This window comes from Symphodus melops (assembly GCF_947650265.1).
Source record: "Symphodus melops genome assembly, chromosome: 1".
Classification (NCBI taxonomy): Eukaryota; Metazoa; Chordata; class Actinopteri; order Labriformes; family Labridae; genus Symphodus; species Symphodus melops.
Window position 1 is genome coordinate 34,536,215 of NC_136691.1, and position 13,809 is coordinate 34,550,023.

The window sequence follows — 13,809 nt, forward strand, 5'->3', positions numbered from 1 at the left end:
CATCAAAATGATTTATACTGAGACTTTCAGTTCAGACTGAAGACAACCAGCTGCTCTGATGATTATATCTATGTTAAAAACTGTAAACAAACCTGGTTAGCGTAGCAACAGAACATGTGAGAACATGATAAAGATGAAGCAGAGTACTGATCAGCAGGTGTGATTGATCAGGTGTTATTGTAATAGCAGAGAGAAGAGAAACCCGAGGGTCAAACAGAACGACAGAAACAGTTAGACCTTGTGTGAAATCAAACAAAGCAATCGCGCAGGTAAAAATCATATTTTACAAATGAAACAGACTTCAACTTTAATTTGAGAAAAGTTCAGGGTTCAAATATCTTTTTTTACAAGGCAAAATAAAAACAAGTTTAAATTCATCAGAAGTCTGAGATTTCAAACAAACTGCTTCCTGTTATGTTTGATTTCCTTTATAAAATAAGGATGATCTCTCAGAGATGAAGCTTTAATGTGAAATATCTGTGAGCCTGCAGGACAAACTGAGGGCTGAAAGAGCACTCTGTACAAACATATTAAACATCTGGAGTCTGTTATATTCAGAAACACCACATTCACAAACATCAGTGTACTGAAAGAGCTGCAACAACAGAGTGAGGGCTTTTCATATCCAACTCAATATTAGCATATTCATATTATAATTAACAACTTTTTACAGGTAGATTTATGTGTAACTGCAGAGTTAATGTAAATGTTATAACATGAAAAACACGTAATCCTCTGATAATCTCAGTGACAGCCCTTTGGCCCTTTGTGGTGTGGTGACGGTCCCCAGCTTTCTTTTCTCTTGTGTGTCCTATCTCTCTTTAGCTGTCCTGACCAGTTGAGGCAAAATGGCCCAAAAATAATTTAACATAAATTTTAAAAAATAGATCCATATAAAAATTCTGAAGCAGAGAGCTGTTTGGGCAGCCATGTTTACTGTGGTCAGTCTGAGGCTGATAGTGAGCACGATGTGACATAATGTTGACGCATGTTATCCACAGTGTTAATAACTTCAGAGGGGTGGGTGTCTCCCTGCATTGACCTCCTGTGCTGTTCAGATGTAGTGCAGGATTTAACTCAGCGTGTCAAGAGCTGAAGTCTCTCTATCATGTTCAGTCACATTCAGCAAATTTTCACATTCTACAAACTAGTTAAAACGAGTCATCTCGCAAAATAAAACCATTTTAAAGCTCCAGTGAGGAGATTTTGTATGTGATTGGAATGGAACTCACTAAAATTAACAGGCTGATGCATCTATGACATATAAGTGCAAAAAAAGACCATCAGCCTTTTAAGACGATCATTTCTTTATAATTATTTTTATTGCCTTAAACTCCTGTCACTGAGTCAGCGTAAGACGAGCAAGTTAACATCACAATGCACAAATAGTGTGATCTCCTCCAGCTGTTAAAAACAGCAGGATATTTTTTAAAGTTTAAAAAACAACATATCTACACTTGTCCCCCCCCCCCCCCCCCCCCACACTGGGCGCCAAAATAAACACAAAGTTTAAGTTTCTTAATGGAGCTTTAATCTTTGAATCATTTATTAAAAATGTAAAGGAGCTGTTCGTCCTGACAACCCATGTTTGTAATGTTTGAAATCATTAATTATCAAAACAGAGTTTGTGATGTTTTGAATTATGCATTATTCACCATTTACATAGTGTGTGTTTTGTTTTTGAATCACTGCAGGGTGAAGAAAAACTTTCTGGAAACAGTCCACTCCCCCACAGTGACTCCCCCACTGCAGCATGACACACTCTCCCCACAGACCCTCCCCAACGCTTATGTAACTCTTTGTTTGTGGGAGCGTGTATGTGTGTGTGTGTGTGTGTGTGTGTGTGTGAGAGTGTGTGTGAAAGTCGTTCGGTTTCCTCTGAAAGTATTTTCAAAGGGACATCTTTTTCAAGTTTTTCTTTCATTTGTTTGCTTTGTTCTGAATCTTTCAGAGATGTGGCATCAGGTCATATCTTCAGGCAGGATTCACACGGATTCAAATAAAGAGCTGGTTTCTGGTTCATCTCAGTCAGCAGAGTCCCAGATACAGGTTACATGTCCATGTCCAAATGCCGCCCCCTGCTGGCTTCTCTGATGTTGTGTACACTTCAATAAACAAAAAAAAAACAAAGACAGACCAATTAGTTTATTTATAAAACATAAAACTTTGATAAATGTAAAAAAGATAATACATTCAACACAGTCTGATCTGAAAAATAAAACATTTTTCTTACTTTCCACAGTACAGACCTTTCAATATAGAATGAGTTGAATGAGTTAGTTATAACAATAAACAAAAAAAAAACAAAGACAGACCAATTAGTTTATTTATAAAACATAAAACTTTGATAAATGTAAAAAAGATAATACATTCAACACAGTCTGATCTGAAAAATAAAACATTTTTCTTACTTTCCACAGTACAGACCTTTCAATATAGAATGAGTTGAATGAGTTAGTTATAACACAACATTTTCCAACATTTTTATATGTTTGCTCTGTTTATTTCCACTTCTCACTTTAAATCATTACACTGCCACACAAAAGATACATACTTATATCCAATCTATATATAGGCCTGTCTAAATCTCTCTCTCTCTCTCTCTCTCTCTCATCAGTGTTCATTAAAGTCTTGTGTAAGAGGGACAGATTATATAAGATTACTCTTCTTTCATTTTTTTTCATTCAAGATTTTATTTATAGTTTTTGTATGTTTTTAAAATAAACAAATAATAAATAATACCTATCTGCAGGTATCATAGTTTTTTTGGCCACCTTTAAGGTCTTTGTGGGCATCCGTCGTTTTTGTTTTCATTTTAACCCGGAAAGGGTTTTGTTGTTGATCTGACGTCATCAGGTGTGTGATAAAGATGGCGGAGTGTGAGGAGGAGGTGGAGGTGTTGGTGCAGAGAGTTGTTAAAGACATCACGAGCGCGTTTAAGAAAAACCCGAGCATGTAAGTACACTTGAGGGGAGTCGACACACCGGGGATAGACGGAGCCGTGGTGCATGAGGAAGATTATACAGCTGCTTTAACACCGCGTGGGCTCCGACTATCACCTGGAAAACACTGCCTGAACCTGCCGGAACACGTTAGCGGCTCCGACTATTTACTGGAGTAAAGCGGATCAGAGAAAGTAGCCAGTTTACCGGCTTCTCTTGATGTTGATCCCAAAATAAATGTATTATTAGATCCAGTTTGGGAATTGATCGTTTGTGCTCATCTATCAAACAACAGGCAGTGTGTTAGACGGTGTGTTGGTGTTTTGAAGGTTAATAGTAGTGATACACCTTCGAGCTCATCCATGAGTCTGTTTTTAATATACCTTCCCCGTGTTCTCGTGTCACGTGCCGATCAATGGGTCCACCCGTCAGCTTCACCTGTGACAGATTGTCAGGGCTAGCTGATGCTAAGCTAACACAAGCTAGCGTCTATTCCATCTGATAATGTGTTTAAAAAACAAAAACAACAACAGATAAGACAGCTGTCGTTTTTTATAAAGTTGCATTAGAATCAGTCACATAACAGATCACATAGGTTTAAAACTGGAGTTAGGAAATGATCAGACAATAAAACACACCGGCAAGCTTAGATTTGTTTTTTGTTCAAACACACTTTCATCCTCTGTTGATTCATCCTCTCTCTACACACACACACAGACACACACACACACACACACACACACACACAGACAGAGACACTCACTCACTCTCTAATGCTGTCTACAGAGGTTCAGTCACCTGCATGATGACATCTCTACTGTGTAGAGAGACAGAGACTGGGCTGTGTGATATGCAGGGACATGCAGCTTTGTTTTTTCCCCCCAGTATGATGAGTAGAAGGGAACTGTGAGAATTGATCACAGTATGTGCATTACCTACAATCCAGAAATTGAGGCCCTGGTTACCTGATAATCTTTACAGCGAGGGTCTAGATGTGGACTTATGAGACACTTAGGCTGCCTCGCAAATGTGATTTATTTTTTCTCTCCCTCAAATCTGATCAGAATCTGATCTGACGGACTCACGCTCCACATTACAGATCGCAAGTGACCAGATCCGATTTGCCTGTCCTATTGACATGGTCTGGTCCACATTGGTTTCTATGGTAACAGGTTACACCCAGCAAAAAACAACAGCAGAATGCATGACAGAGAAGTGTGATTATTTCAGACGTAAACGATCTTACGGAGCAGTCTGTCCGAGGGCGTGTTTTACTGCGTTTGTTTTGATTCTTGCTGTTTTCTTTCACTGACCAAAGTGTGAAGCAGGCCTTAAAGCATGAGGGAAATGAGCTGAGACCTTTTAGAGAGCCAAACAAACTCCTCATGCTATGGAGAGCAGATACTTGTCACTGATTAATTAGACAGACGGTGTTTGTGATGTCCCCTCCATCTGCTGTGAGCATGCAGAGTAAAACCTGGACTAGCTGAAAACTTCTGTGAGAGAGGCTCTGTCATTGAGACTTCATGACACAGGATGTGCTGTCACACTGATTCCTCTGTGTGTGTGTGTGTGTGTGTGCTCGTGTGTGTGTGCTCGTGTGTGTGTGTTCGTGTGTGTGTGTGTGGTCATCTCCCTCAGAGATGAGATCGGGGTGATCCCGTGTCCTGAGGCTCGATATAACCGCAGTCCCATCGTGTTGGTGGAGAACAAACTGGGCGTGGAGAGCTGGTGTGTCAAGTTCCTGCTGCCGTACGTCCACAACAAGCTGCTGCTGTATCGCCAACGTAAACACTGGCTGGACCGGGAGGGTGAGCGAGACTTCCATAAGCAAACTGTTTTGTGTGTGTGTGTGTGTGTGTGTTGAAAAGTTCTGTCGTTGAATCAAACGATGTGAAAACCATCACAAAGTCATGAAGTCACAGCTTCAGCCGAGATGCAGAGACACATCAGGTGACCGTGTGGTTGGTACAGGTGCTGACGTAATATCTGTATTTACTATATTATCTAATAATGATAATAATTTCTTGAATTAGAAGTATCCATCCATCCATCCATCCAATAAATGTTGTTTATAAGTGCCCTTTAAGAACACACACGTCTACATATTTAACCCTCACCTGTGCTCATGAGCTTTGGGTACAAACCAGCAGCATGAGATTTAAAATAAAAATAAAGCTTCTAACTGACATTGTTTGTGTGTCTCAGCTTTAGTGGACATCACCTGCACCGTGCTGCTTCTCAACCCAGACTTCACCACCGCCTGGAACGTCAGGTAACGCACAACCTCGGCCTCCCGCGGTCACACCTTACAGCCGGCTCCTACAACTCCACATTTACAAGAGCGACTCTCGCTTGTTGCCGCGCTGAGATAAACCAACAGTCTGCTCGGTCTGATGTAATCCAGATCTGATTGTTCTGCAGAAAGGAGCTGCTGCAGTCTGGAGTCCTGAACCCAGAGAAAGACCTGTACTTGGGACAGCTGGCTCTCACCAAGTTCCCCAAGAGCCCAGAGACCTGGATCCACAGGTAGCACCTCCTGTCTAATGTTTCTAAATGCTGTCAGTGTCCCCTGTTCAGATGCTACGCCATTATTAGCCATGCCAGAAGCTAGCAGCCAGCCTTAGCCCCTTTGTGTTCTTTATTTGACTTTGGGGCGTTTTAGGGCAGCCTCAGACTGGGTGAGACACTAACCCTGGTAGTTGTCGTCTTTGTGCAGACGCTGGGTGCTGCAGCATGTCCTGGGTCAGTTGGCAGCCGTCGGCAGCAGCAGGAAGCATCAGCAGACGGGCGAAGCAGAGCAGGTGGACGCAGACAGAAGACAGGAGCTCAGCGATCACCTTGCTCGAACTCTTCATCAGGAGATGAAGGTGTGCTCTGATGCCGCCTGCCGTTACCCCAGCAACTACAACGCCTGGTCTCACCGCATCTGGGTGCTGCAGCAGATGGCCAGGGGGAACGCCAAGGTAAGACGCCCGCACTCACACCCACAACTCGTGTTTCAACTCATCACGGTTCCATCGTCATGTCTCCTCCTCCTCGCAGGTGTTCCATGACGAGCTGTCGTCCATGCGTCTCTGGGTGTCCATGCACGTGTCCGATCACAGCGGCTTTCACTATCGTCAGTTCCTGCTGAAGGAGCTGATCCGCGAGCTCTCCCAGTCTGCCGCTTCCTGCACCAGTTCACCTCAGCACAGGACCAGCTCAGCCCCCAGCAGCCCCCCACTCCACAGCCAGGCCAATGGGGAGCTGCCAGCGGGGGAGGGGGGCGGAGAGGAGGACCTCGCAGGTGGGGAGGAAGGGGAGGAGAGACAGCTCAGCTTCATCACCGTCCTTCAGCTCTTCCACCAGGAGATGGAGCTGACCTCAGACCTGATCCAGTCCTTCCCTGGACACGAGACACTGTGGAGCCACAGGTTAGACCGCACACATGTGCAAACATGGTAAACAAATGCACTTTGGTATAAGTGAACCATGAAGGCCTGTCTATGTATACTGTAAATACATAAATGTTTATCAACTGAAAAATGGACGTCTGGACGTCTTCAGCATCACACTCTGTAGTTCTTGTATTGTGGTGCACCAGTTTGACATGAATTTTTTATTTTCCCTTTATTTTTGAAAAAAGCAAAGTGATGTAATGTAGAAAATAAACATGCGGTACTTCCTGCAGGGATGAGAGATGTGACACTCCAGCAGATTTACGGTGTTAGCATGAAATACTCCCAAAGAGAGCGATTCCTTCTTCAGGTGTTCTTCTCACCTTACAGGATTAGAAAGAAGTCCGACATTGTTGGAAAACTGAATCAAGCTGATTCCATGATGTGTGGATGCAGACCGTGTAATGTGTGAGTGTTGTTCGTGGCCGTTCTGTCTTTGAGACTCTTTAATGATCTGCAACTGAGACATGACGGCGCTGAATATTAAAGAATACGTGCCAGAGAAGAAGACGTGACAGAGAGAGACCAGAGTGCATACCATCACTAAAGTAAATAGGCACATTAATGTGCACTGTCCTTATATCAAATACAGACGTAAATAATCCTGAAGAAAGTGTTTGTAGTTGAGGACAAAGTCATCGAGGGACAATTTGTCGTCTCTCTCAAACCTACTCTCCTTTCACTTTTCTTCCTGTGTTGTAGCACTTCCTGCTGCGCTCGGTGGACTCCATCATACAGCGCTGCATTTGTAAACAGCTAATTCCACTGGTGCTGTACTTGGAACTCTGTGTTCTCAGAGAAAACACCTGACCGACTTTGACCTGGGCCGGTCGCAGTACTGAATAAGGCAGTGTCAGCCGCTTCCTGTTTTTAAACACAGGGAAGAAAAAAAAAGGCGCAGTCTAAGGAGTGCACTCCTTTGATGTTCATGTTGCCAAATTTCTCTTAAACTATCCTGCACTTTGATAAGTGAACTGATGAAGCATTTCCTTGATCACTCGTGTGGTGTGTGATCGTTGGGAGTCTGCAGGGAGAACATCACAGTGACGCGGTGCAGCTGATCAATTTAACTGCTTGGTTAAGTTTCGTCTGCATCACCACTCGCACCATAAGCTGTGCAGACTGTGGAAGCAGCTGCAGAAGTTGTTGGCGTAACAAGCATGAAATAATACTCCCAACCTGTTTGGCCTTTGTTGTTCCTTTCATGCTCTAGTCTGCACCTAAATGTACAGGCGTACCAGCTCTCTGAAGACAGTGCCGTCACACACAAACACACTCTCTTTTCACACAAAATAGTATAGAACTGAACTGTATAGATTGACTTATTGATTGGTCCATTGCCACCGATACTCAATCTAGCTATTGAAGTCAGTTGGAGCAGTATCAGATACCATGATCTCCTGCTGTCGTCTTTAAAAAACGTTTCGGACATGAGAGGGCAATGTTCCAACACATTCATTGACATATTGGTTTTTATGTTTTCAGGCGTCACGTGTTCTTCCTGTGGCAGCAGTGGAGGCGGGATCAGAAGCTCGGCCACGGTGGTGAGTTGGTCCAGCTGAGCGACGGGGAGGCGGGGCTTCAGAAGGGTGGATGTCAGAGCTGTGGGGACCTGGGGGAGGAGGGTGTGAACGGACAGAGTCACAGTGATGCGATGGAGGTGGAAAGGGTGTGTCTCCCCGACCCTCGGGACAGCAAACGTCTGAAGAGAGGGGTCCACCTGCCCGCCCCCCCCTCCCTGCCCTCTGAGTACACCTTTGTGAGTGCGGTGTTGGACGGCAGCTGCCCCCCTGACCAAAGACGCTTCGCCATGTCCTACAAAAAGTGGTTAGACACAGTCATCGTCCAGGAGCCCTGAGAGACGTAAACACCCCATTTGTACTTAAACCTGAGAGACGGGACCCGACGTTTGTACTGAGGCCTGAGAGACGGGACAACACGTTTGTATTGAGGCTTGCAGGAACAGATCAGGGAGTAGTTAGCACCAGTCCTGGATCAGTCTGACGCAGACCCTCACATTAACATCTGTCCTGTGTGATCAGATCTCAAGTGCACAGTCTTAGTGCTTGGTGGGAACACAGCCCGATGTGTCCTGAGAACTGATTTGAGGTCTGCTCACTCAGACCACATACTGAGGAGGTCTGGGGCTCATTGTAAACACTCGTGTGTCTCTGGGCACATTAAGGACCTCCTCCTCAAGTGTTGTCGTCTGCAGTATATCTCTGCGAATAAACTTTGAGAACGATGCAGGCTCCTACTGGATGGAAAGGACGACGCGTTTGGTCTTTTTAAGCAGAAACGATGTACAGCTGATTATTTATGCAGCAGGTAGGTGAGCTCTGAACACGGGAGTTACCCGGAGACACATTGTCAATGCGAAGTGTGAACTCTGAGTCCGCAGCTGTTCACTGGTGCTCTAAGGCCTGTACTTTGGAGGGAGTCCATCATCGCCATGTTATCTTTACTTACGTTTAGGGAACCTTTAGTGACCTTCAGTTATCCGTCTTCACTAACCCTGACCAATAAGATCACCCTGAATGTTCACATGAAGCTGGTAGCCTGGAGTTTCTTTGAGCGTGTTAGCATACAAAGGCTGGAGTTGGCTTAATATACGTTATTGCCGCCATGAAGTCCAGTGTTAGCAGATCGTTATATTTAACAAACTCAGAGCTTTGATATTAAAAACAAGAGTCCAGACTAAAGTCACACGGCTGCAGAGAAAAATGCAGAAAGAAAAGTCGCATTGTGAATGTGCAAGTTCGGTCTTGTCTCTCTTTCTCATGATTAGTGCACCTTAGTTCTGACTGTAACTCCTGTTTAAGTCCGCTTACATTTATTTGTTGCTCAGGTTGTTTTGTGTGGCATGTGATCGATTTAGACGTTATATACTCAGCTGCAGCCCCGAACCGTTACAAACCGCATGGAGCCATTAGAATATGAAAAACAAATTCAAAGCAATAAATATGAGTACATTACGTCTTCTAAACGTTATTAAAGGCTGCGCTGTTCGTCCAGTCTGTCTACCTCCTCCCCTCTCGCCATCAGCTCTCTGACCTCTTTATCTCGTCTCCTGAGCATAGCCGCTCCAGAGCAGGTCAGCTGTTCAGCATCAGTTACCATGGTGATATACCTTGGTAAGCGAACCGCCTTCGTGGTCTTGAAAACTCAGAGTTAACTCTCTGAAGTTACCATGGTAACAGAACATCCTTCAGAGTACAGAGCTCAGGTCAGTGAAACCACACTGACATGGTGTGAACGGGTACAGAGGAGGAGTTCTGGTCTTACCCGCCTGGTCCGGTCTTCCTGGAAGCATGTGGACTCCTGAAGACCTGAGCCAGGACCCATTCAGCTGTCACGCTCTTCACTCTGGTGTGTTCATTTTATGTTCAGATTCTGGGATTTCAGTTCAGGTGTGTTCAGTTCAAACTGACTCTGATGAACTCCTCCCTTTGATTTGATTCTGTTTCATTATTGATACTAAATGAAGCTGCAGGAGGATCAGAGTGTCTGCAGAGAGCTGAACACGCATATCTGATGTGAAACAATCCTCTGTGACATCATCAGATATTTCTCAAAATTCAGGTGTTATGAAGTTTTTGGTCATAGTAGCTGTTTATTTACATTTAGTCAATTCGTCATAAATGTGTAGTTACATTTTTAACTGTTAATATTCAGCAAGTTCATATTAAATAAAAAGGAAATTTATACTGTGGTAAAGAGTTAAAATAATGAACAGTTCAAACAATGCTGAGTTTCTGTAATCTGTGGACGGTTCATTACATGAAGCCTCTGAATTCAGATGGTTTGATTTGAATGAAACATTTTGAACTGAACACACAGAAGTCGCTGTGAATCCCAGAGTCTGTTCGATTCTCTCAGCTCTCCCCTGAGCAGGCGTCAGTCAAACTCCTCCTTACGCACGTGAAGGAGGTCACGTGTGTCAAGCACGTTACAGTCTTTGCTGCTGGTTTCTCGTTTTTTTAATGCTGAATCTATTCAGTACATGCCAACTATGTAGCTCAGTGCTAACTTAGCGTAGCCTGCAACAGGAAGCCAAACGGTTAATCGTTCGCTACAAACAGGAAGTCTTACTTTCAGCCAACCGGAAGCATTAAATCTCAGCTGAGAGATGTTTGCTTTCACAGTTAGCGGTACTGATCTTTGTTCTCTGGTGCTACATACTGCTGTTACTCTGCACCTGTTACAGGTGTGTGGTGAGCACAGGTAACAGCACCATCACCATGATCACCTGTTACAGGTGTGTGGTGAGCACAGGTAACAGCACCATCACCATGATCACCTGTTACAGGTGTGTGGTGAGCACAGGTAACATCACCATGATAATCACAGTAATTATTGATTATTGATCAAAATATGAAACTGTTTTTGTTACTTAGCAACAGTTGCTGCTTTGTCACCACCCTGTATAAATAAAGACGTGACACCATAAAGGTCAAAATCTGCTTAAATGTTTAAGATTATTATTGATAACTTTAAATATGTTTCTGTACATTTCACTTCACTCATGTTGTGTTTATTCTGCACTGTAACATACATTATGAAATAAGAGAACATGAGGTCATTGAACATGAAAACAGGATTAGATGAGAGAACAGAAGATGAGATAAATTGAGAGAAGAGATAAAAAAGGACACTTGATAAGAGTTACATTGAGAGCATGAGATAAAATAATTGATAATAAAAATATGAGTTAAATGACAGAACCTGAGATGTTATATAATGTACGATAAAACGCAGAGCTCACTGGACCCAGCTACTTACTTCAGAAATTAACTAAATATTAATTATTTATAATATTTATTTCCTCTGCTAAACAAATAGTTTGCAGGAATCTACGGTTAAAACTGTTTCCATAGCAACGGTGAACTATCCTCCTCTTATTGAGCTAAACTAGCTTTCATTGCTCACATTAAATAGAACACGTCTTAAAATAAGCTGATTTCAACTGTATCCCAGACTACGGTCTGTTACATGTGCACTTCATGGGCCATCTTTGGTAGATTTTCCCTGCCTTAGTGTTCAGATATGTTTTTTCATCATCCTTTCGCATCTGTTTATCATCTCATTTCTCTTTTCCAACAGTCAAAAGACTGATGTCAAATTAACTGGACTACTTCCTGTGGTCAATCCTCCACGGTATGTGATAAGAGCCGCGTCCCTAGCAACCGCCTCCTTTTCTTAGAAACGGTGTGTTCTCCTTTACAATGGCAATCTGTAGAGGTATATCAGACTGTTGCTATGGTAACACAGAGCCTTGTAAGAGGTTTATTATAGACTATTGTAACGATATGTGACTACATGGTTGTGTTATGGTATTTAATAAAGAACGGGTTAACAGGTGTATGACGGGATATTAAACTCTAAAACTTTAAATCTATGCAGAAATGTTATTTTAAAGGTTCATTGAGCTTTTAACAGAAAATATGTAGCTTGTTTTCTAATTTATTCTTCACTGGAGGGTTTGTCTTAATCTATAACATCACATTAATTTGTATTTATTTTTAGGTTTACACTGTTTCATCTGCTTACCAACAAAATAAACTCACCTGGGATAAAAAAAGAGAGACTTGTATGTGTTGTTTATTCAGAGTGTATTTTTCAATGTCTCGATCACGTGACGATCTGCTGATTCATCAGACGTCAATGTGATCTGATAATCTAAGGACCTTTACAGACCTCAAGGACTAAGAGATCTACAACGTGATGTGGAAAGGATCCTGGTCTTGATCAATAACGGGAGTAGTCCCGGTCACGTGATTTGATCATTTGAATAATCACTCACACTTCTGAATTGTCCTTAATGCTGTGTGTGAGTGTCGGCCACGATAAGAGCTTTTTGGATTCTCTAGATAAAAAGGAAAAGAAGCTTTATGTTAAGGATACACTGGACTTATTTTCCAAAGGACAGAAGAAAATATGACCCATAACATACACTTGATCAACTTTAGAGTCTTTGACCATTTAAGAAAAGAAGTGATTAAATTGATCGTAAATTTGAGGCAGTCTGCACTGAACAATCATTTTTATTCTATCAATTGTGGTTCATGTCGATATCATAGCATTTGCACCTACAGATCTCTCCATTACTTTCATTTAATCCAAACCTTGAAATCAGTCAATAATTCAAACTGTTTATCAGAATCAGTTTCATTAGCCAGGTGTGTTTAACACACAAGGAATTTAACTTCAGTAAACTGCTCTCAAATGTGGAAGTTAAATATGAATAATTAACTAAACATATAAACATGTATTTAAAGACTATTATGTGCAAGACTAAATAAGATAATAGTGCAGTGGTGAGTAGTGCAAAAGGATGATGAACATGAGGTAGTTATCTTTTACAGAATATTATAATGTGTGCATGGATGATCATTTCAATAAAGGGGAAACGTTTCTACACCAGTGCAGCTCTCTGTGTGTCTGCTTTGTTTGACATGAACACCTGAATGTTTCCTCAGATCAGGGAAACTGTCATTCCCTTCAGTGGTCAGAACAGAGATTACCAGAAACTGCTGAAGACTCAACACCTGGAGCATCTGAAGCAGATCGTCGTGTCGCGGGGACAACCCAACCACGTGAAGGACTTGGTAGACTTCCTGATCAGCCAGAACTGGTAAATTCTTGTGCAGTTTATCAAAGTTTTTTTTTTTTTTTTTATCTGTGATTTGTTCTCATGTGAGATTATAAATAAGATTAAACCACATGTAAATACTTGATTTGACTGAAAGCCCCTGTGAGGAGTATGAAACAGACTCAAAATCATACTAAAGCCTCTCTATGAGCTAGAAAAGCAAAAGAGACCTTCCCATAGAAGACGCGTTTATTTCTCTGTAGTTTCTTTCTTTCTTTCTTTTTTTAAAGCTTACCCGCAGGGTAGGTGTCACTTCCTGCTCAGTCCTGGCATTAGGTACGTAAAAAAAAAAACCCTAGTATAGAAAACTCACACTATTGTATTATCTCTTGGCTGTTCATACATGAGTGCTGAACAAAACAGCTACACATCAAAAACGGGTTTGACACAGAGCTTATTTTCTGCAATGATCCAAGATCCAGTTCTTTCTTTTTTCTTTCTCACAATAGTCACATTGCACTAACATGCAGCTTGTCCAGTAAGAGGCAGGCCATTGATAATTTGATTTAATTATTTATTTATTTAATTATTTATTACACACAGGGAGAGGTGACATGAACAAAAGTACATCTATTTGTTTCATATTTTGGTCAAATTAATTTGGATGAATTTTGGTCGACTTAATAGGGGGCAATTTGCCAAAAGTACCGGTATTTCTGTGGCAAGGAAAGGGTGATGAATTCTGGTTCTGTGTAACCTCATTGAAGTGAGACTTTGACTGGAGTATATTATAGTTTCTCTTTGTCTCCTGGAGTTTTTGCCTGATATCAGCATT

The 13,809-nt window shown here is 42.1% G+C and overlaps 1 protein-coding gene across 1 annotated transcript; it reads left to right on the top strand.

Moving 5' to 3' along the window:
* The first annotated feature begins 2,764 nt into the window (after window positions 1-2,764).
* On the top strand, window positions 2,765-11,857 carry ptar1 (protein prenyltransferase alpha subunit repeat containing 1). The gene is made up of 7 exons (XM_079351462.1): window positions 2,765-2,955; window positions 4,584-4,753; window positions 5,151-5,217; window positions 5,367-5,471; window positions 5,662-5,908; window positions 5,988-6,358; window positions 7,868-11,857. Exons 1-7 carry the CDS (start codon window positions 2,870-2,872, stop codon window positions 8,238-8,240), a joined length of 1,419 nt encoding a protein of 472 aa, XP_079207588.1. The 5' UTR covers window positions 2,765-2,869; the 3' UTR covers window positions 8,241-11,857.
* Window positions 11,858-13,809: the final 1,952 nt, after the last annotated feature.

What these genes read in the sequence shown, in the direction of transcription:
- ptar1 (XM_079351462.1), top strand. Translation starts at nt 2,870, where the DNA reads ATGGCGGAGTGTGAGGAGGAGGTGGAGGTGTTGGTGCAGAGAGTTGTT. An exon ending in TGGCCAGGGGGAACGCCAAG is followed by an intron (nt 5,909 to 5,987) that starts GTAAGACGCCCG and finishes TCCTCCTCGCAG; the next exon opens with GTGTTCCATGACGAGCTGTC. An exon ending in GAGACACTGTGGAGCCACAG is followed by an intron (nt 6,359 to 7,867) that starts GTTAGACCGCAC and finishes TTATGTTTTCAG; the next exon opens with GCGTCACGTGTTCTTCCTGT.